Raw genomic sequence first — 19,857 nt, forward strand, 5'->3', positions numbered from 1 at the left:
ATTGGGTTCCTGAGCCTGGTGAAATACTCCATTTATTTTAATATGTTTCAATAAAATACATCAGCCTGTATGTCTAAACTCTTGTCTCAAAGGGGACCACCGGTGTCTGAGACTGCCATGCCTTTTTTCTGTTTTCATAATGAAATCACTTATTTGTGTCCCTCACTGGATGTATTATAATGTGACAATACCGTAGGAGTGATTTTTGGGGGGGTTGTTATCTTATGCATGCTGCTGGGGTCATGTTTGTGTTTTGTGTTTGTATGGTGATTGTATTAAAGGTAGACGCACATGTAATACCAGGTGTGTTGTTGATTGCGAAGAAGTAAACAGTTTGTGACCGCTGCACTGTTATGTTAAATCATATTGGAATTAAGAATCTAAAGGACAAGATAAGTATGGCTTGAGTTACTGGACTGTATCAAGTTTAATAAGTTAATGCATACCAGTGACATCACGTCACCCTCGCCAAGAAAACACCTCAGTGGCTTCAAGCGTAAGCTTAGCCTTTACAAATACAAATGGGTTATTAGCTAAAGGACGTTAGTTCAAATTGTTAAATAAAACTGTAAAATAGATGTTCCAGTCTGTTATTAATTCTCTGTGACGAAACTATCAAAGTGACTTTTTCTGATGCTTTATTTGACATGTAACTTCTGACACTTGAAAGCAGCAAGTGAAGCAGTAGTAGTTTCTTCACACTGCTTTCCATAAAGAGTTAATAAAGAATTAAAGAAAGAAAAAGAAAATTTGATTATAATTTGTGCTGTCTTGCCTGTAACTTCTCCACAGTATGCCTATTGTCCTGTCCTCCTCACATCCTTCCTAAACCAGCCATGGCAGCTGGGTGTGGTTCTGCTGGAGAGTTTTTCCTGGTGTTGCCAAGTGCTTGTTCACAGTGAGCTGCCTGCTCATTGGGGTTTTCTCTGTATTATTTACATATAAATATAAAGCACCTCAAAGTGAAGAATGAAATAAAGTAAATAAAGTGAATGAATACAATTCAATTGAATTGAAATGATCTGATTATAGGAAGAAGTGACGGCAGGTAGTGAATTAATAATTAACATTAATTGTTAATAGGAATATTTCAAGGCTCCCTTACAGATATTATTTCATTAGGAAATTCTTCTTTGTGGCCATAGCTGATTTGTCCTCATCAGAATGAAGTTTATTTTATTCATATCCAGCAGTTGGCGCTAATGCGCCGGTTTCTAATAGCCAAAGAAGAAGACCACTGGTAGAGCAGCTGGATTTCCTCACCGTGTGCTTGGGACTGTAAGTTTTCCCTTATTTCAAACTGTATGCTCGCTGTCAGAGAAGTGTCTGCTTTCACTCTGCTTCATATAGAATCAGCAGAAAGCCGCCGCTCGGCTCTTCCGGTGACTTTGGTAACTTTAGTCGGGGCGCTGGTTTCCGTTATATGAGGCAACACTGCCGCTGAAACCTGACATTTCCCCCCAAATAACTCCAAATATAAACGCAGTCGACCGCTGTTTTTAAATACAACAACCTCAGTCACCCCAACCACTCACAACTTTAAAAGACAGCTTACATCTGTCGGTAAATAATGTTAATCCTTACATACTTTTCAGGTCAAGTTTAAGAGCAGCTTCATTGTGTGTCAAATTCCTGCGTGTCTTATGTTGGCCGTGTGAGAAGTTATGTTTATAACACTTTCACTTTAAGGAGGATGTTGTTAATGTTAATGTTAATTACAGAATTACAAAATCATGCGTGTTGTTATGATACTTGTAGTGATAGGAGTGTTGCCAGTGCGTAATGGCCTCAAAGCTGTGGGCGCAGCGGCAAATGCATCCACGCTGACCTTTGAGACGCTGCTCTCGACAGAATGCTGGTTATTACTTAGATGGACTCCAGAAGCGCTCTATACAGGAGGGCAAAAGTAAAAGTTTGATGTTTAATGATGTTTTTAATTACAGTAGGATGGCGTCAGCATGTCATGGCATCATTGTGACGTGCAGGGCGTCATATTAAAAAAAAAAAAAGAATTAGTGTGTTTTACAGCCCTCTCAATGGCCTTTCATATGCTATATTACTCAATGTGTTTTTTATTTTTATTTCAAGGTAACCTTTGATCGCGAACTTTGACAAAGTGAACTTTGACCTTGCAGTGAAGGTAAAGGTCAAATGGTCATTCCTTATTTTCACATACATTTTTCATTTAAATTATTATGCCTGTCATGTTTTCATGTCTTAGGTGAAACAGGGCATGATATTATGGGATAGTAGATGTTTTTTCCTTCTAAACAAAGTGTTGTACAGTCTCCCTTCTTTCTTCTTGTAATAATGTCAGACATGCTATTTATACATTCAAATCTATAGCTCAAGATTTGTTGCAGACATGATGTGGGAAACCTTGCCTGGATCGAAATTAACCTGGATTACACTGTGAAGGTATGAAATAGGAACAAAATGTAAAGGTTAGAGGAAATGATTAATTAATGGGTCCACTCTGTGCCTACCACATGCCCATTAATAACAGTAGTGACCAGGTTCACCAGGTTCACCAGCTGGAAATTGTAAATAAAGAAATAGTCTGTAATGCTCATGAAAGCAGATTGTTACTGGTGGAAAGATTAACACAACCTTTGGAAGGAAACATGACTTGCAGTTTGCAAATTTTTGTTGTTTTTAATCAGTGTCTTACTCTGTATGAGCTGTAACATCTGTCTTTTTTAAACACTTTTCTTTCTTCACCAATCAGCTGAAGTGTTTGAAAATATTTGCTGGATTGACTGAATTTTCCAGTCAAAGTGATCCACTGGTCCAGTTTAAATCTGACCTGAAAACTGTCACACTCCAGGACGGGTGTCTACATGTGTCCTGGTTTCTTAATGTAGGGTGGGGTATCTGTTTTTGGAGTTTCCTCCTTATCAGTCAAAAACAGGTGATTTTGGTAATGAGTGGCATGTGTGCTGACTCACTGTTGGACAGACCCACTGACCCTAAAGGCTGGTCAGTTTAGAACAGCAGACCCTTCATTCAAACACAGAGGGTGAAGGGTCAGATTAGAACTAGATACTTGTGTCAGTGAATGCATTCTGTATGTTCTGGGATGATTTGTGTTTCCTCTGCAGGTGAAGGTAGAAAGTGTGTGTGTGTGGATTTGAATTCAGCAGCATGGATCAGTGTGAGGACCGAGAGGAGGGAGTCCCTCCCTCTAAAACCACTCTGTGTGGGGAGCATGAGAGCCAGACCAAAGCTCAGAGGTGAGATTACCATCTCTAACTGTCCATGACTCTTCTCCATGTCACAGCTCAGCACTCACATCACTGCTCCATCATTATTCACAGGAACCAACCTGAAGCTGAACCCAGTTGTGTGTCCTTAAAGAGTGATGCCTCAGTTGAACGCCACATTGAATTTAGAAAACAACAACCCTCTGCTGCAGGGAGGTAAACATGAACATGGGCTTTTTTGGGTCTTATTTACATGACAGAGTTTAATAGTTTACCACAAGTTTAAAATGAAAAATACAATTTAAAATATGTTAAAAAAAAATTTAAAAGATACAAACACAGTTATTGAAGGATTCAGAATCAGAATCAGAATACTTTATTGATCCCTAGGGGAAATTATTATTATTTTTTTTTTTTTGTTACAGTGCTCCATAATAAACAGACATTAACAAGACAGACAATACACTAACTAAGAATAGTACAATATATACAGGCATATATATACATAAGTCATTTATTAATAAATAGCTAAAAAAGAAAAAGAAAAAAGAAACATGTGTGTGTTAAGTGGATAAGTTATAGAGGGAGATGGCCACAGGCAGGAAAGATTTCCTGTGTCGTTCAGTGGTGCTTTTCGGTAATCTCAGTCTCTCACTGAACGTGCTCCTGTGACTGACCAGCATGTCATGTAGTGGGTGGGAGGTGTTATCCAACATTGTCTTTATTTTGGACAACATCCGCCTCTCCGACACCACCTTGAGGGAGTCCAGCTCCATCCCCACAACATTACTGGCCTTACGGATCAGTTTATCGAGTCTGTTGGCATCAGCGACCCTCAGCCTGCTCCCCCAGCATGCAACAGCATAGAGGATCGCACTGGCCACAACAGACTCATAGAAAATCCTGAGCATTTTCTGGCAGATGTTAAAGGACCTCAGTCGCCTCAAAAAATAGAGACGACTCTGGCCCTTTCTGTAAAGTGCTGTGGTGTTTTTTGTCCAGTTCAGTTTATTGTCAATGTAGACTCCAAGGTATTTATAGTCCTCCACAATGTCAACACTGACCCCCTGGATTGAAACAGGAGCCAAGTGTTTCCTGGTCTTCCTGAAGTCCACTATTAATTCCTTGGTCTTTGCCACGTTGAGCTGCAGATGATTCTGCTCACACCACGTGACAAAGGAGTCGACCACAGCCCGGTACTCCATCTCATCATCCCTGCTGATGCATCCAACCACCGCGGAGTCATCAGAAAACTTCTGAAGATGGCAGGTCTCTGTGCAGTGGCTGAAGTCTGTGGTGTAGAGGGTGAAGAGGAAGGGAGAGAGGACAGTCCCCTGTGGTGCCCCTGTGTTGCTGATTACCTTGTCAGACACACACTGTGGGAGACGTACATATTGTGGTCTTCCTGTCAGGTAATCAACAATCCAGGACACCAGTGAAGCATCCACCTGCATCGCTGTTAACTTATCACCCAGGAGGGTCGGCCTGATGGTGTTGAAAGCACTGGAAAAGTCAAAAAACATGACCCTCACAGTGCTCACCGGCTGGTCCAGATGGGTGTAGACACGTTTGAGCAGGTAGATGATGGCGTCCTCTGTTCCGAGACGAGGCTGATAGGCAAATTGCAGGGGATCCAGATGTGGTCTGACAATGGGTCGCAGCTGGTCCAGGATGAGCCTTTCCAAAGTCTTCATGATGTGGGAGGTCAGTGCCACGGGCCTGTAATCCTGGGGGCCACTGGGACGTGGCGTCTTTGGAATAGGGACGAGGCATGATGTCTTCCACATCACTGGGACCCTTTGCAGGATCAAACTCAGCATAAACAGTTTATGAAAGACTCCACACAGCTGGGGGGCACAGGCCTTGAGGACGCGGGGACTCACTCCGTCTGGTCCAGCAGACTTGCCTGAGTGAAGTCTCCTCATTTGCCTCTCAACCTGGTATTGAGTGAAGGTGATGGGTGGGGGAGGGGTGTCAGGAATCCCACAGGAGGCAACAGCGCCATGTGAAGAGAGAGGCTGGCACAGTGGTGTGGCTCTGGGTTCCAGGCTGACTACAGGTGAGGTTGTGGGGGTGTGAGCAGACACTGTGGTGTCGAATCTATTGAAAAACAGATTAAACTCGTTAGCTCTATCCTCACCTCCCTCAGCTCCCCTGCTGTTGGTTGGCCTGAATCCAGTGATGGTCTTCATGCCCCTCCACACCTCTCTCATGCTGTTCTGCTGGAGTTTCCACTCCAGCTTCCTCCTGTAATTGTCCTTAGCCTCTCTGATCTTGTCCTTTAGTAACACCTGGACCTTCCTCACCTCCTCTTTATTGCCCCCTCTGAAAGCCCTCTTCTTGTTGTTGAGGAGGGCTTTGATGTCCTTAGTCACCCACGGCTTGTTATTTGGGTAACAATGAACAGTCTGAGTTGGAACAATGGAGTCGGTGCAGAAAGTTATGTAGTCTGTGATACACTCAGTAAGCCCGTTGATGTCCTCGGCATGAGGCTCACAGAGTGTTTCCCAGTCTGTCACCTCGAAACAGCCCTGTAGCTCCGCTAAGGCCTCCTCTGACCACCTCCTAACGCTCCTCGTGGTCACAGGTTCCCTCCTCACAATTGGCACATAGCGGGGGGTGAGGTGAATCAGGTTGTGATCTGACCTACCAAGTGGGGGGAGGGAGGAGGAGCTGTATGCATCCTTGACATTAGCATACAGTAGGTCTAAAATTTTCTCTCCCCTGGTCGGACAGTCCACATATTGTCTGAATGTTGGTAGTGTATTGTCCAGTGATACATGGTTGAAGTCACCCGAGATCACAATAAAGGCACTCGGGTGCTGAGTCTGTAACCGGGCTATGGCAGAGTGGATAGTGTCACATGCAGCTGTGGGGTTAGCAGAGGGAGGAACATAAACAGCCACCAAGATGACGTGAGAGAATTCCCTGGGTAAATAATACGGCCTGAGTCCAACAGCACACAGTTCAGTGTCCGGGCAACAAATCCTTTCTTTGATTGTTATGTTGGCAGGGTTACACCACCGGTTGTTAACTAAAACAGCAAGTCCACCTCCTTTCCGCTTACCGCTAGCGATGCTGTCCCTGTCCGCCCGAACAGTGTGGAAGCCTTCCACGGAGGCATTCTCGTCGGGAATGTCCTGGTGCATCCATGATTCGGTGAAACACATCAGGCTACACTCACGGTATTCCCTCTGACTCCGTACCAGTGCTGAGAGCTCGTCGATTTTATTCGCTAAGGACCGTACATTTCCCATCACGATAGACGGCAGACACGGTTTATACCTCCTCCTCACTTCGAGCCTCCGCTGTCTCACCGTCTTCTTCTTTTTTCTATTCTGTCCTTGACCTCTGCATCCCCGATGTGTTTTTCTCCAAATTTCAGCTGGTACTTCTGCGGGTCTGGCCAGCGAGCCGGCCGGCATCAGGGCGATCAGCTGATCTCTGGAGTAAACAGTCCATGAGTGTAGGAGATGTGCCGCGGTCCCGTTCCTTGATAAAAGTAATAGTTCCACGGCCACCAGAAGAACAAAAACTCTCTCAATCCACATGACTGGGTGAAAGATAATAAACGGATGAAAATACAAGTCAGAAAAAAAAAGAATAGTAAGAAAACAAAGCTAAACTAAGAGAAAAAGCAGGAGCGACTGCAACAGGCTGCACGCTGGTTGGCGCATGCGCACTTGCATTTTGCATTCAAGAGGTAAATCATCTAAAACAGCTACTCACAGAATCTGAATGCTTCCTGTTCCCGTTAAATTAAACAAGTGTTAACAAAGAATACAGTTTAGGAACTAAAACAGATCTTCTGAGCTGAGGACAGACTTCAGAGACCTGCGGTATGATCCTGTCACTGAAATGAGTTTGAGGTGGTTTATAGGACCAGGTAGCATAGAACTGATATACAGTGGCAGCTTCCTGATACAGAGATGGAACAAAGACAAGTAATACGTGTCTATCATGTCTTTTAGATGTAAAGAAAGGCTTTTTAAAACCCAAAGTAGAGATGAGTACTGCTACCATCAGCAGTGCTAGCAGCAGCAGGTCATCGGCCTCACGTCTGTGTTTTTATCATTCTGCTCAGGTGGTTAGAATCGACATACAGACCTTCATTTTCTTTATATGCTTGTTAGCACAGACGGCCTCTACCTTATATTACACCTGTTGAGTAACTGATTAATATCTTAGGACGACACTTATTTGGCTTTGTTCATTACTGAAGTATGATGAATTAGTTTAAGTGACTAGAATTTCTTTTTCCACTCAGCGAGGTCAGCAGTTTTTAATCTTCCACTAAAACAAATGTGATGCCTTTCTAATTTGTTTCCAACCATTTCATTATACAGTAATTGTTAACTTACCCATATTACACAAACACTGTGAACTAGGGCTGCCACGATTCCCCAACTAGTCACGATTACGTCGACTATTAAAATCGTCGACGACTAATTTAATAGTCAACGCATCTTTTGAAGCTTTTTAAGATCCTGAAAGACGCAGGAATAAGTAGTAGGATGTAAGAGTGTAGTAACGGACTGAAACAGAAGATGGCAACAATGCATCTACAAGGATGCCAGCTGCTGTTAAACGCCAAAGAAGAAGAAGCAGTCTCCGGTAGCTGTGTCCAAATTCAGGGGCCGCATTTGTAGGCGGATTACGTTACCGCGGCGCGACAAAGGCTGTCCAAACTCGAAGACTTCTCTAAATGCGGCAGGCAAATGCGTCCTTAGTTTAAAGGATTTTTAAAGGATTGGTCGGGTGTATCCTTCGTGACACAACCTATCCCAGAATTCATAGCGTGGCTCAGCCAATTCCAGTTTCCAACAATGGCGGCAGCTACTTAGTTTTAATGTTACTCTTATTACTCTTTCTGGAAATAAAGTTTTCAGATATTTTCAGGCGAGAATGTAGCTGTGTAAACTTAAAATATCTGCTCAATTTATCAAGACATCACACATTTGCAAAAGTGCTCCAACATTTTTGGAGACGAGCTGGCCGGGAGGTCAAGGTTCAACTCCCGGCACATCATTTTCAAACCATCCGTGGTCTTTCGCTACTCAGGTTTCACATGATATATAAGTCACTTAGATAACTTAAAAATGTTATTGTTTGGCTTTTTTCAGTGTTTTGTTTGTTCCTGAGTAAATCAGGTTGACTGAGATTAAAGTTTTAGTTTTCACACAGCTGAATAAACATCAAACAGAAAACCGATTAAATAGAAGTGTGAGATGGTAGAGAATTTACTCCAGTGTCCTGTTATGTTTTAGATAGCAAGGAGCAGACCGCTGAGTTTCTTAAACTCCACCAAGACAATCTGCAAATTTCATTAAAATTTAATAAACTATCATCTTGTCTTTATTTTTGGTTAGCACATACTGTAAACACTTTAAACACTAAGCTAATGATAGTTATATAAGAGCAGATGCATGCTGGTGCAATAAGCTGTACATTTTATGTCCAATGGATGCATGATCTGATTAGTCGACTAATCGCAAACATAATCAATGACTAGTCGACTATCAAAATAATCGTTTGTGGCAGCCCTACACTGAACCATGTGAACCAACGCCGGCTGCAAACTGAAGGCACAACATGATCTCAGATTCAAAGGTAACCATCAGAGGAGAGGAGCAAAGCCAGCAGGGAATCATCAGCTGAGTGTTTTTTTGTCGTCATGAAACGAGTCACAAACTACTGCAAACAAAGAGAGTTGTTAGTGTAGGAAGAATGCCTTTCTTGTTACCTTCTTTCATACTATGTAAGCTGTTAAAAACTCTGTATTTTGAACATGAACCTGAGCACAGCTACATTTCCCTGAAGACTGCTGCCTCAGTTGAACATCATATTAATGTTATTAGAGAGCAGGATGAGAGCGAGACTAGAGCTCAAATGTGAGTTTGCCATGTCTAACTGTCACAAACTCTCTGACCTCCATGGCACTGCTGAGCCCCCACATCAATGCACTGTCTTTATTTACAGAAATACAGTTAGGACTACAGCTGGATCTGACTCCAGTCCTGAACCTAGCAATGTGTCCTTGAAGAGCACCGCCTCGGCTGAACGGGTCATTGAATTTAAAGGACAGCCCTGTACTGCGGAGAGGTAAACATAAGCTCCGAAATGTCTAACAAAGGAATATGTCAGTTTTTCAACATGAGCTCAGCATGATGTGTTTTTGTTTTTAGTGAAAGTCAAAGTAGACAAAACTAAAACAGGAGGAAATATTTACGGCTGATGACGGAGTTTATGAGTCTAGTGTGTGTTTGAAATGAAAATAGATTTACGAATATGTTGAAAAAAAAAAAAAGAAAAACCCAGAAAAACCAAGTTAATAAAGAGTTAACTGCGTTAAAGACGCTATGTAAATGTAAATACAATTAGTATTTGATCATTTTAAAATCTCATAAATCCACATCTTATTCACAACTGAATACAGACAACATATAAAATCTTTAAATAAGACAATGTACCATTTTAAGAAGAGCAGTAGCTCATTTTGAATTTGATGGCAGCAACACAGCCCAGTGGAACAAGGTTACCACTGTGTAGAACTCTCTTCTTTACACAACAGTCCATAAACATCTGGGACCAGTTGCTGGACCTTTGGAAGAGCAATGGTGTCCCATTCTTGTTTGATATAGTATTCTCGCTGTTCAACAGTCCCACGTCTTCTTTGTCATATTTTTCATTTTATGACGCACCAAAGATTTTAGTTGGCTGAAGATCTGGACTACAGGTAGGCCAGTTCTACATTCAAGCTCCTCTAAAACCGTTTAGCATTGATGGTGCCTTTAAGATTTGCAAGCTGTGAGTTCCATAGGCACCAATGCACGCCCACACATCGGAGGCCCAGGCTGTCAAATTGAACACAGGGGGATGCAAGATCCATGTCTTTCAAAAAGAATTTCAAATTTCCTTTTGTCTGACTACAGAACAGTTTTCCACTTTTCCTCAGTCCATTTTAAATAAGCTTTGGCCCGGAGAAAGCAGTGCTATTTCTGGATTATTTTCACTTATCACTTTTTTTTTTTTGCATGAAAAAGCTTTAACCTGCATTTCAAAATCTTACCAAGTACATTTGTCTAATTTCTAGCCAAAATAATCTCATTACACTTGAAATAAGAAAATCAGCTAGAGAGTAACATTTCAGTGAGATATAGGAACTTGTTTTTAGACAGTGCATCTTGGACCTGGAGAATTTTCACTTGTTTCATTGGCAGTTTTTTCACTTAATACAAGATATTCTTGCTTGAAATAAGTGAAATAAATCTGCCAATGGAACAAGTGATGATCTTCTATTGGCACCCTTTGATGATGCAGTAGATGATGAGATAGTCACAGACTACACAAATTTACAATGAGGAACATTATTCTGAAATTGTTCAGTAATTTGTAGATGCATTTTCTTGCATCTACAAATTACCCATCTTTATTTCAGAGAAACTCTGCCTCTCCAAGATGATATTTTTTATTTAATTAATTAATTATTACACAATGGTTCTGTTTTTTTTAGCACCACTTTTGTCACCATCATAACTTAACCATAATCAAAAAAACAAAACATTTTTCCTAATCCTGGGTCTTTGATCCAGAGTTTTGACTTTTTGTAACGAATTTTTGCTTATTATTTAAAGTTCTGTTTGTTATCTAGTTTTTTTAATTGTTACATTCAATTGTTATGTTTCTCCTTTATATCTTGAGGTTTTTGGCTGTTTATTTCCATTAGCTGTTTTGGTAGGGTCTATAATACATAGATTCTTGTGCAATTTTTTAGCCTTGTGTTTGTCTGCGTTAAGTTTGAGTGATTCCTGCATATTTATTTGTATTATTAGCCTTCTCTGTCTTGTTTGTAGTTCAACATCTTTAGTGCTGCAGAAATGTGCTGGTTAGCAAAGCTGCCTTATATTCCACCTGCTGAGTAGCTGATTGACATCTTAGGATAGATACTTAGCTGGCTTTGTTTATTACTGAAGAATGATGGTTTAGTTTAAGTGATTTGAATTTATAAAAATTGTGATGCCACGTTTATGGATTTTTAACCATTTTATTATACAGTAGTTGTTAATTTACACATTTACACAGAAAATAGAAAACATATCAAATGTTTAAATGACAAAAATGTGTCATTTGAACAAGAACAGTTGCTCATTTTGAATTTGATGGCAGCAACACATATAAAAAAAAACCCTGTATACTTGTATGGGCAAAGTGTATAAAAATCACTTGCCAAAGCATAAAACTGAATGGAGCCAATTCTTGAAATTTTCTTTACAGTATCACCAGGTCAGATGTTCCCACTGGTCCGACTGTCCCGCAGGATAAAACACACCTGGACTCCATATTTAAGGTCTGTACGTTTACAATTACTTGTTTTTTTCTGTTCATTTCATTGTAAGTTTTTACAATTTTTTACAAAGAATAAAATTCAAAAGAAAAGCTGAATAATTTGATTTAGCTCCTGATGGAACTTTATTCAAGCAGAAACTCCACATAAGGACTACAAACAGATTGAATTAGATTAAAACTAGGAGAAAGTTTATTTGCACTTTCAGTTAAGCTAATGTTAACTACCTTTAGCAGGAAGAAAGCAAGTTTTATCGATTGAAAACTGGGTCTGGGCTAACAGGAATTTGACTGACTTGGCTTTCTTCTGGCTGACGTTAGCTAATGCTCTTTTTGCTAGTATGGACAAATTTCAAGGTGTCTAATGTAACAAAATGAAGTGGATAAAGTCAGCTGATCATTCCAATCCTATGTTGCTCATCTGGATGATAAAATATCTTGCCAATATTTTTTAAGTTAATGATAATAAGTAACCATTGACTGATTTATGTAATATTGTTAAATTATAGGTGGTTGTAAATGGTATTATATGCAAAACAATTACTGAATCGAAATCCTAGTCTAATCCTTCTAAATACTTTACCAGGTAACAAAATCCATGATAACCACGCATCGATTATGTGGTTATTGTTCGTATAGTCTATTTAGCAACTTGCTTAAATATTTAGTTATCCTTTTTTAGAGCTTTGGATTGTGAATATAAACAGAACTTCAGAGAATATCAAGGTTCTGTTCTTCTTCCAGCACACCAGTGCTGATTCGCCATGTCCCTTTTCACTGTAGGAGAAAAACAAGGTAGCCGGTAAGTCCGGTCAGGAGAATCACTTCACCGGAGAGGCATAAAACATATATTGTATCATCAGATACTGTTATAATTGTGTAAAAAGCAATCATGGCTAATGCTTGCTTCAATAAAAAGGGCAATAAAAAAAGAACTAGACCATTACATAAACAGTATGTCCAACATGCTTGCTGATGCTTGGCTGATGTTTCTCTATGATTTCAGTCTGACTGTAGCATTCAAATAATGTTTTCCAGCTGTTGGAGGAGAACCTCAATGCTTTTGTGAAGAATGAACTGAGAAAGATCCAGAAGGTTCTAAGTCCAGATTACATAAAGAGTCAGGCAGAGGAGGTGTTGCGGGGTGACCATGAGATGGAGCGGAAGAGCAGCAGTGAGGCATTTCTTAGGATCACAGCGAACTTCCTGAGAATAATGAAGCAGGAGGTGCTGGCTCAACGTCTGGAGAATAGTAAGAGGATTTCTCTAAAGATATAATAAGCGGTAGGCCATTGTATTATTATTACTATTATTATTTATATTACATAAATGTTGTTTGTGTATTCTTTTAGGATTCCCCATCATGTGTCAGAATAAACTTAAATCTAACCTGAAGAAGAAGTTCCAGTGTGTGTTTGAGGGAATTCCTAAAGAAGGAAATCCCACCGTTCTGAATCAGATCTACACAGAGCTGTACATCACAGAGGGAGGAACTGCAGAGGTCAACCAAGAACATGAGATTAGACAGATTGAAACAGCATCCAGGAAATCAGACAGACCAGAAACAACAATTAGACAAGAAGACATCTTTAAAACTTCACTTGGAAGAGATAAGCCAATCAGAACAGTCCTGACAAAGGGAGTGGCTGGCATTGGAAAAACATTCTTAACGCGGAAGTACACACTAGATTGGGCCGCTGAAAAAGCCAACCAGGACATCCAATTCATGTTTCCATTCACTTTCAGAGAGCTGAATTTGTTGAAAGAGAAAAAGATCAGTCTGGTGGAACTTGTTCATCACTTCTTTACTGAAACCAAAGAAGCAGGAATCTGCAGCTTTGAAGACTTCCAGGTTCTGTTTATCTTTGATGGTCTGGATGAGTGTCGACTTCATCTGGACTTCGACTACACAGAGACCCTGACTGACGTTACAGAGCCCACTGCAGTGGGTGTGCTGCTCACAAACCTCATCAGGGGTAAGCTGGTTCCATCTGCTCGAATATGGATAACCACACGACCTGCAGCAGCCAATCAGATCCATCCTGAGTGTGTTGACATGGTGACAGAGGTTAGAGGGTTCACTGAACAACAGAAGGAGGAGTACTTCAGGAATAGATTCAGAGAAGAGCAGGCCAGCAAAATCATCTCCCATATCAAGACATCACGAAGCCTCCACATCATGTGCCACATCCCAGTCTTCTGCTGGATCACTGCGACAGTTCTGGAGGATGTGCTGAAAACCAAAAAGAGGAGAGAGTTGCCTAAGAACTTGACTGAGATGTACATCCACTTCCTGGTGGTTCAGGCCAAAGTGAAGAAGGTCAAGTATGATGGAGGATCTGAGACAGATCCACACTGGAGTCCAGAGAGCAGGAAGATGATTGAGTCTTTGGGAAAACTGGCTTTTGAGCAGCTGCAGAAAGGAAACCTGATCTTCTATGAATCAGACCTGACAGAGTGTGGCATCGATATCAGAGCAGCCTCAGTGTACTCAGGAGTGTTCACACAGATCTTTAAAGAGGAGAGAGGCCTGTACCAGGACAAGGTGTTCTGCTTCATCCATCTGAGTGTTCAGGAGTTTCTGGCTGCTCTTCATGTCCATCTGACCTTTATTAAGTCTGCTATCAATCTGCTGGAAGATCAAATCTCCCAGAAGTGTGAAACAAGAGAATTTGCAGTGACACAATTCTTTGTGAGTGCTGTGGACAAGACTTTAAAGAGTCCAAATGGACACCTGGACTTGTTACTCCGCTTCCTTCTTGGTCTCTCACTGAAGGAAAATCAGACTCTCCTACGAGGTCTTTTGACACAGATAGGATGTAGCTCACAGACCAAGCAGGAAAATATCCGGTACATCAAAGAGAAGATCAGTCAGAATCTGTCTGCAGAGAAAAGCATCAACCTGTTCCACTGTCTGAATGAACTGAATGATCATTCTCTAGTGGAGGAGATCCAACAAGCCCTGAGTTCAGGAAGTCTCTCTACAGATAAACTGTCTCCTGCTCAGTGGTCAGCTCTGGTCTTCATCTTACTGTCATCAGAAGAAGATCTGAATGTGTTTGACCTGAAGAAATACTCTGCTTCAGAGGAGGCTCTTTTGAGGCTGCTGCCAGTGACCAAAGCCTCCTGCAAAGCTCTGTAAGTAAACAGTTGTGTCTCTTTACAATCCATTACTTTCTTAGTGGACAGTGGAGAGTATTTAATAACTTACTACACATTTTCTTATTTCCATTTTCTCTTATTTTATTTTATTTTTTACATTTTGCAGACTGAATATCTGTAACCTGTCAGTGAGAAGCTGTGAAGGTCTGTCCTCAGTTCTCAGCTCCCTGGCCTCTAATCTCAAAGAACTTAACCTGAGTAACAACAACCTGCATGATTCAGGAGTGAAGCTGCTGGCTTCCGGACTGAAGAGTTCGCATTGTATAGTGGAAAGTCTCAGGTCAGGATTCCTATATCTGTTACAACTCATAACATGTAGATGAATTTGTAAGACTGTATGATTTGCAAATTAATTGCTGCATATCCTTCTTTATTTTGGATATTAGTTTTAATAAGATTTTATATTATTTTCTTCTGCTTTTGCTTCTTGCTTGTGACTGTGAATTCACGTTTAAAAAACTTTTTAGTAATACTCTTGTCAAACACTTCACCCTTCAATACATTTGAATGTTTGAACTGTGATGATAAAATATTTTTAGACTTTTCCTTCTGAATGACACTTCGGTGACGTTCTTTTAGATATTCACTTTGTCCTCATAAAAATATAATAAGTTTGATGATTTTACTTTTCATCATCGGGTCAATATTTTTGGCTTAATGAACCACAGCTCTAAGAAGACCTTTGTCTGGTGTTACTAAAGCCAACGGTGATTTGATAGCGGCCTTGAGGTAGTCTGTATTTTTTATGCTTTTTGTGGAAGGTGTTAATCATCATAGTCTGTACAACTGTCAACTATCAACACTGTTCTCCATGACTGTGGTTGGGTGTTACTGACCTAGACTGCTTATACAATGTTTGAATACTTTTTTACGGTAATATGACCATAGTTGAGATTTCTGATTATCATGAGCTATAAGCTACAATTATCAATGTTAAAACAAAGGCTTGAAATGTTTCACTTTCACTATAGAATACATAAAAGTTTACCATACCACATTAAATTACAAAAAAGTATTTTCATAATATTCCAATGTTCACATGCTGGATGGACTAAGGAAGGATATCAAGTGAACTATGTTGATCTGTGAAACCAGGACCCCAGTACAGGAAGTGTGCCTTGGCTCTCTGTTTATAAAGTCTAGTCTCTGATCCTATGAGTATTATCCAGTTGGGAGTGCAGAGCTTAGATGTAGCCAACAGATGAGGGGATTTGCTCAGTTTAAACTGCATCTATTCTGGATGTCTATCCTGCTTATCTCTGAGAAACCCTTGTAGCTCAAGGGAGAATTCTCAGCAACACATATTAATGACAGCTCCCGTCTAGATCAGTGCTCTAGGAATATGACTGGTTTTATTTTAGTGACTTGGTAAACTAAGCCACAGGGGTCTGTAACTTTTAAAAGCCTGGAGTAACCTGTAAGAGCTACTAACTAATTTGGGATTAATACTCAGATTTTTAAACAATAATTAAATCACCTGAGTTATACTAAGTTAATTGACCTACTCTGAACGAATGCTGATTTCTTCTGATACTTGAGTTAAATTTATCATCAACTCATCCTCATATGAAAATCAGTTTTAACATAATTCTTTTTTAAATTCAAATACAAAGGAATAATTTTTTCTTACTATTTCTCTTCAAAATTCTGTGCTTGTCAATTATACTATATAGATAACTATAGTAATAGTAAATATACTTACTAAAGTTTATTTTATTAGCTCATACATATGTTATAGTCAGAGATTTTTTTATATTCCCGGCTTCTCAATGTCACACTCACTCCCCCCTCCCACCTTTTTCACACACACACACACACACACACACACACACACACACACACACACACACACACACACACACACACACAGCCTCCAAGGCCAACTTCACACACACTCTCAGTGAGAAGCATTTAAGCAGTTAAGTATGATCAACTGTCAGCAAATTCACATATGAATTATGGTTCTGTGTTTAACAGTTACAACATACTTAATACCTTTATTCTCATTCAGAATCATATATAATGATGGGCTGGAGACACATTTCTTTTCTTTTCACAAGGCGGAAGCTGGATCATGTCTACACACAAAATCCATACATTGGAGCAGACATTATAAACTGTATTGCTCATTCATCATATTATTAGACTTTGATTATATTTCTGATTAAGAAGAAGACGTAGTGTTCTCAGTGGGAGAAACATTTCATCACTCACCCAAGCGACTTCTTTAGTCTCAGCTGATTGAAAGTTTCCCCAACCTTATAAACAGTACATTTGCATAACGACTGAAACTAGCACCATGGATTAAGATAATTTATTCATAGCATTCTGTATCATTTTAAACATACAAGGCTGGATGTTGAGTCCTTTTACCCTCTCTCACATGTGATTGGTGTAAGCGAGGGGACCTCATCTCTTCAAATGCTTAATAAGAACCAACTCAATGACAGATTTGAATAGGTGGAATCAAATCTGGAAACACAGCACAAGAAATGGCTTTAAAGATGAACACACAAATGACAGATATAGACTGATATATATACTGATATTTAGAATACTTGCTCTTCTTATTTCAATATTTCATATTATTTCACAGCACACAGAAATTCCCTGAGAGTTTCCTTCATATATGTTGTGTGTGTCTGTAGTCTATCGGGCTGTCTGATCGCAAAAGAAGGCTCTGATTCTCTGGCCTCAGCTCTAACGTCCAACCCCTCCCATCTGAGAGAACTCGACCTGAGCTACAATCATCTGGGAGAGTCAGCAGTGAAGCTCTTGTCTTCTGGACTGGAGAATCCAGACTGGAGTCTGGACACTCTCAGGTATGGAGAGGACTGCTGCACCCACAGACAATTTCTAATAGTGGGAGGAGTGATTGAAAATATTTCTCACTGTGGATTTGTTTATTGGACTATTGTGAAATTTTGACTGATATGTTAATCACTGATGTTAGGAGCATTTTTCCTCTTACAAGAGGCAGTGAACATAAATTGGAGATATTTGTGTGTAGCAGCTGCAGGAACATCTTTGTCATTGTTTTAGTTTAGACAGATGTGTGTGTCTGTCCTTGTGTGTAAAAGAGCGATGTAATGTGCAGGATGTAACCCCTCCTTCTCTCAGGGTGGAGCCTTCAGGAGAACAATGGTTGACACCAGGTCTGAGGAAGTGTAAGTGTGTTTTTAATGTGATTCATGAAAACAAAGCAGCACACATTCAACTATCTTCAAACTGTCAAATCACTCATTCAGATCTCTGATGTCAGGAGTCATCATCAAAGTGTCAATCAATGAACAGATGATGGATCAATAACTGCAGCTGGATTGTGTTTGTTCTCTCTATCAGATTCCTGTCAACTCACAATCGACACAAACACAGTACACAAGAATCTTAAGCTGTCTGACAACAACAGGAAGGTGACATATGTTAAGGAGGAGCAGCCATATCCTGATCATCCAGACAGATTTGATGAATGGTGCCCCCAGGTGCTGTGTAGAGAAGGTCTGACTGGTCGCTGTTACTGGGAGGTCGAGAAAAATGGACAGGTTCACATATCAGTGAGTTATGAAAGAATCCCAAGAAAAGGGCACAGAGATGAAAGAAATGACATTGAATTCGGATTTAACGATCAGTCCTGGTGTCTCAGCTTCTCTAAACAAGGTTGCTTTGCTTGGCACAACAATAGAGAAACGTTCATCTGCTCTTCCTATTCTTGGTCTGGCAGAGTAGCAGTGTATGTGGACTGTCCTGCTGGCACTCTGTCCTTCTACAGAGTCTCCTCTGACACTCTGATCCACCTCCACACCTTCAACACCACATTCACTGAACCTCTTTATCCTGGGTTTGGGTTTGTGTTCAGAACAACATCAGGGTTTTCGATCTCTCTTGATTCTTCAGCTTCTCTGTGTTCAGTTTAGTATAAATAGCGTCTTGCCTTATTATTTCTCTCTGTACTGTCCAAACTTTGATGTCACCATGTCTTGATGAATGAATGAAGTTATAAGTGTAATCAAATAGAAAACATCATTTTATGGTCTTCAACTTTAAAGAAACCTCTCTATATAAAGAATGACATTTATATTGAGGAAAAAGGATTTATTTTCAATATAAATGTCGGTTTTTAAGCCTTCCTTGCATACTGTCTGGGTAAAATTTGACCCTTTTTTTTTTTACAGTAGAGTTCATTACCCTTAGTACCATTCGTTTTAGCCTTTGAATTTTTTAATTTGATTTTTGCCAAAGTGATACCACAATTAAAATATTTCAGAACTTAGTGTATGTTGCTACAGATGTTTGTACACTGAGCATGTTCCAGGACAGATTTGATTATGCATTGAATCAGCAGCAGATGTTAGCACTTCCAGACGAGCTGTTGAACAGAGATGAACTTCATCACATCTTCACTAATGTCATGTAACTGTGTGTTGTGATGTTACGTCTGACATTAAAGCCCTGTCATGTGACTGACTTAACATGTTTATTGAACATCTTGAACATTTATGTTAACAAAAAAACTCTGTAAACACTTATCCACTCTCTTTCTGTCACTCTTGGGGAGGCACTTCAAGTCTTTGAAACAAGGAACCAAAGCTATATAAAGCGTGTGTTCTCAACAATATTAATAGGTCTGCAGTTTGTTGCAATCCGCTTGGCAATTGTGTCAGTCAATATGTCCGAGGTAGACTTACTGAGTCCCCAATGCTCCGTGAGTGGTTTGTTGCAAGCTGGGTGACGCATTAGCCAAAGTCCTAGCAGCATCCCCAACTAACTTATGCTTCGCGTCACTGTGATATTTTAAGATGGAGGCGCTTTGGTGAAAAGAAAATTCCTTCTTGCACAATGTGTCGGTGTTGGTCGACTGTTCCATCTTGTTATTTTTTTAATACTCAAATTTCGCATCGAGAGGGCCAATGTGCGTTTATCATCTTCCATATTGAGTTGATTGGTTCAGCTGCCCGTCACTACCAGATCAGCTGCCCATTTGCGCATGTACGAAGGTAACTGTATTTGGACAAACTGCCCAAAATGCATTGACAGAAACATTTCAGGGATTTTGAGTCATTCTGCACTCCAGATGCGTTAATTGCATAAAAAATTTTAATCGCGTTGACTGTGATGGCGGTTTAATTTATGTTAACGTTAATTTTGACAG

The 19,857-nt window shown here is 40.2% G+C and overlaps 1 protein-coding gene across 3 annotated transcripts; it reads left to right on the plus strand.

The window, feature by feature from the left end:
- The first annotated feature begins 1,227 nt into the window (after positions 1 to 1,227).
- Positions 1,228 to 19,809, plus strand: LOC134620329 (NLR family CARD domain-containing protein 3-like). 3 transcript variants are annotated; one of them, XM_063466445.1, is made up of 13 exons: positions 1,228 to 1,278; positions 2,089 to 2,140; positions 2,347 to 2,418; positions 3,102 to 3,233; positions 3,318 to 3,419; positions 9,183 to 9,305; positions 11,478 to 11,550; positions 12,585 to 12,798; positions 12,899 to 14,684; positions 14,815 to 14,988; positions 17,357 to 17,530; positions 17,829 to 17,875; positions 18,051 to 19,809. In XM_063466445.1, exons 4-13 carry the CDS (start codon positions 3,145 to 3,147, stop codon positions 18,620 to 18,622), a joined length of 3,354 nt encoding a protein of 1,117 aa, XP_063322515.1. In that variant the 5' UTR covers positions 1,228 to 1,278; positions 2,089 to 2,140; positions 2,347 to 2,418; positions 3,102 to 3,144; the 3' UTR covers positions 18,623 to 19,809. The 3 variants fall into 3 exon arrangements, with proteins under 3 accessions (XP_063322515.1, XP_063322516.1, XP_063322514.1); XM_063466446.1 differs by having other exon boundaries at positions 1,252 to 1,278; positions 2,364 to 2,418; XM_063466444.1 differs by lacking the exon at positions 1,228 to 1,278 and adding an exon at positions 1,515 to 1,563.
- The last annotated feature ends 48 nt before the right edge of the window (positions 19,810 to 19,857 follow it).

This window comes from Pelmatolapia mariae, linkage group LG23, assembly GCF_036321145.2.
Source record: "Pelmatolapia mariae isolate MD_Pm_ZW linkage group LG23, Pm_UMD_F_2, whole genome shotgun sequence".
Classification (NCBI taxonomy): Eukaryota; Metazoa; Chordata; class Actinopteri; order Cichliformes; family Cichlidae; genus Pelmatolapia; species Pelmatolapia mariae.

What these genes read in the sequence shown, in the direction of transcription:
- LOC134620329 (XM_063466445.1), top strand. Translation starts at nt 3,145, where the DNA reads ATGGATCAGTGTGAGGACCGAGAGGAGGGAGTCCCTCCCTCTAAAACC. An exon ending in AGCCAGACCAAAGCTCAGAG is followed by an intron (nt 3,234 to 3,317) that starts GTGAGATTACCA and finishes CATTATTCACAG; the next exon opens with GAACCAACCTGAAGCTGAAC. An exon ending in ACCTGGACTCCATATTTAAG is followed by an intron (nt 11,551 to 12,584) that starts GTCTGTACGTTT and finishes AATGTTTTCCAG; the next exon opens with CTGTTGGAGGAGAACCTCAA.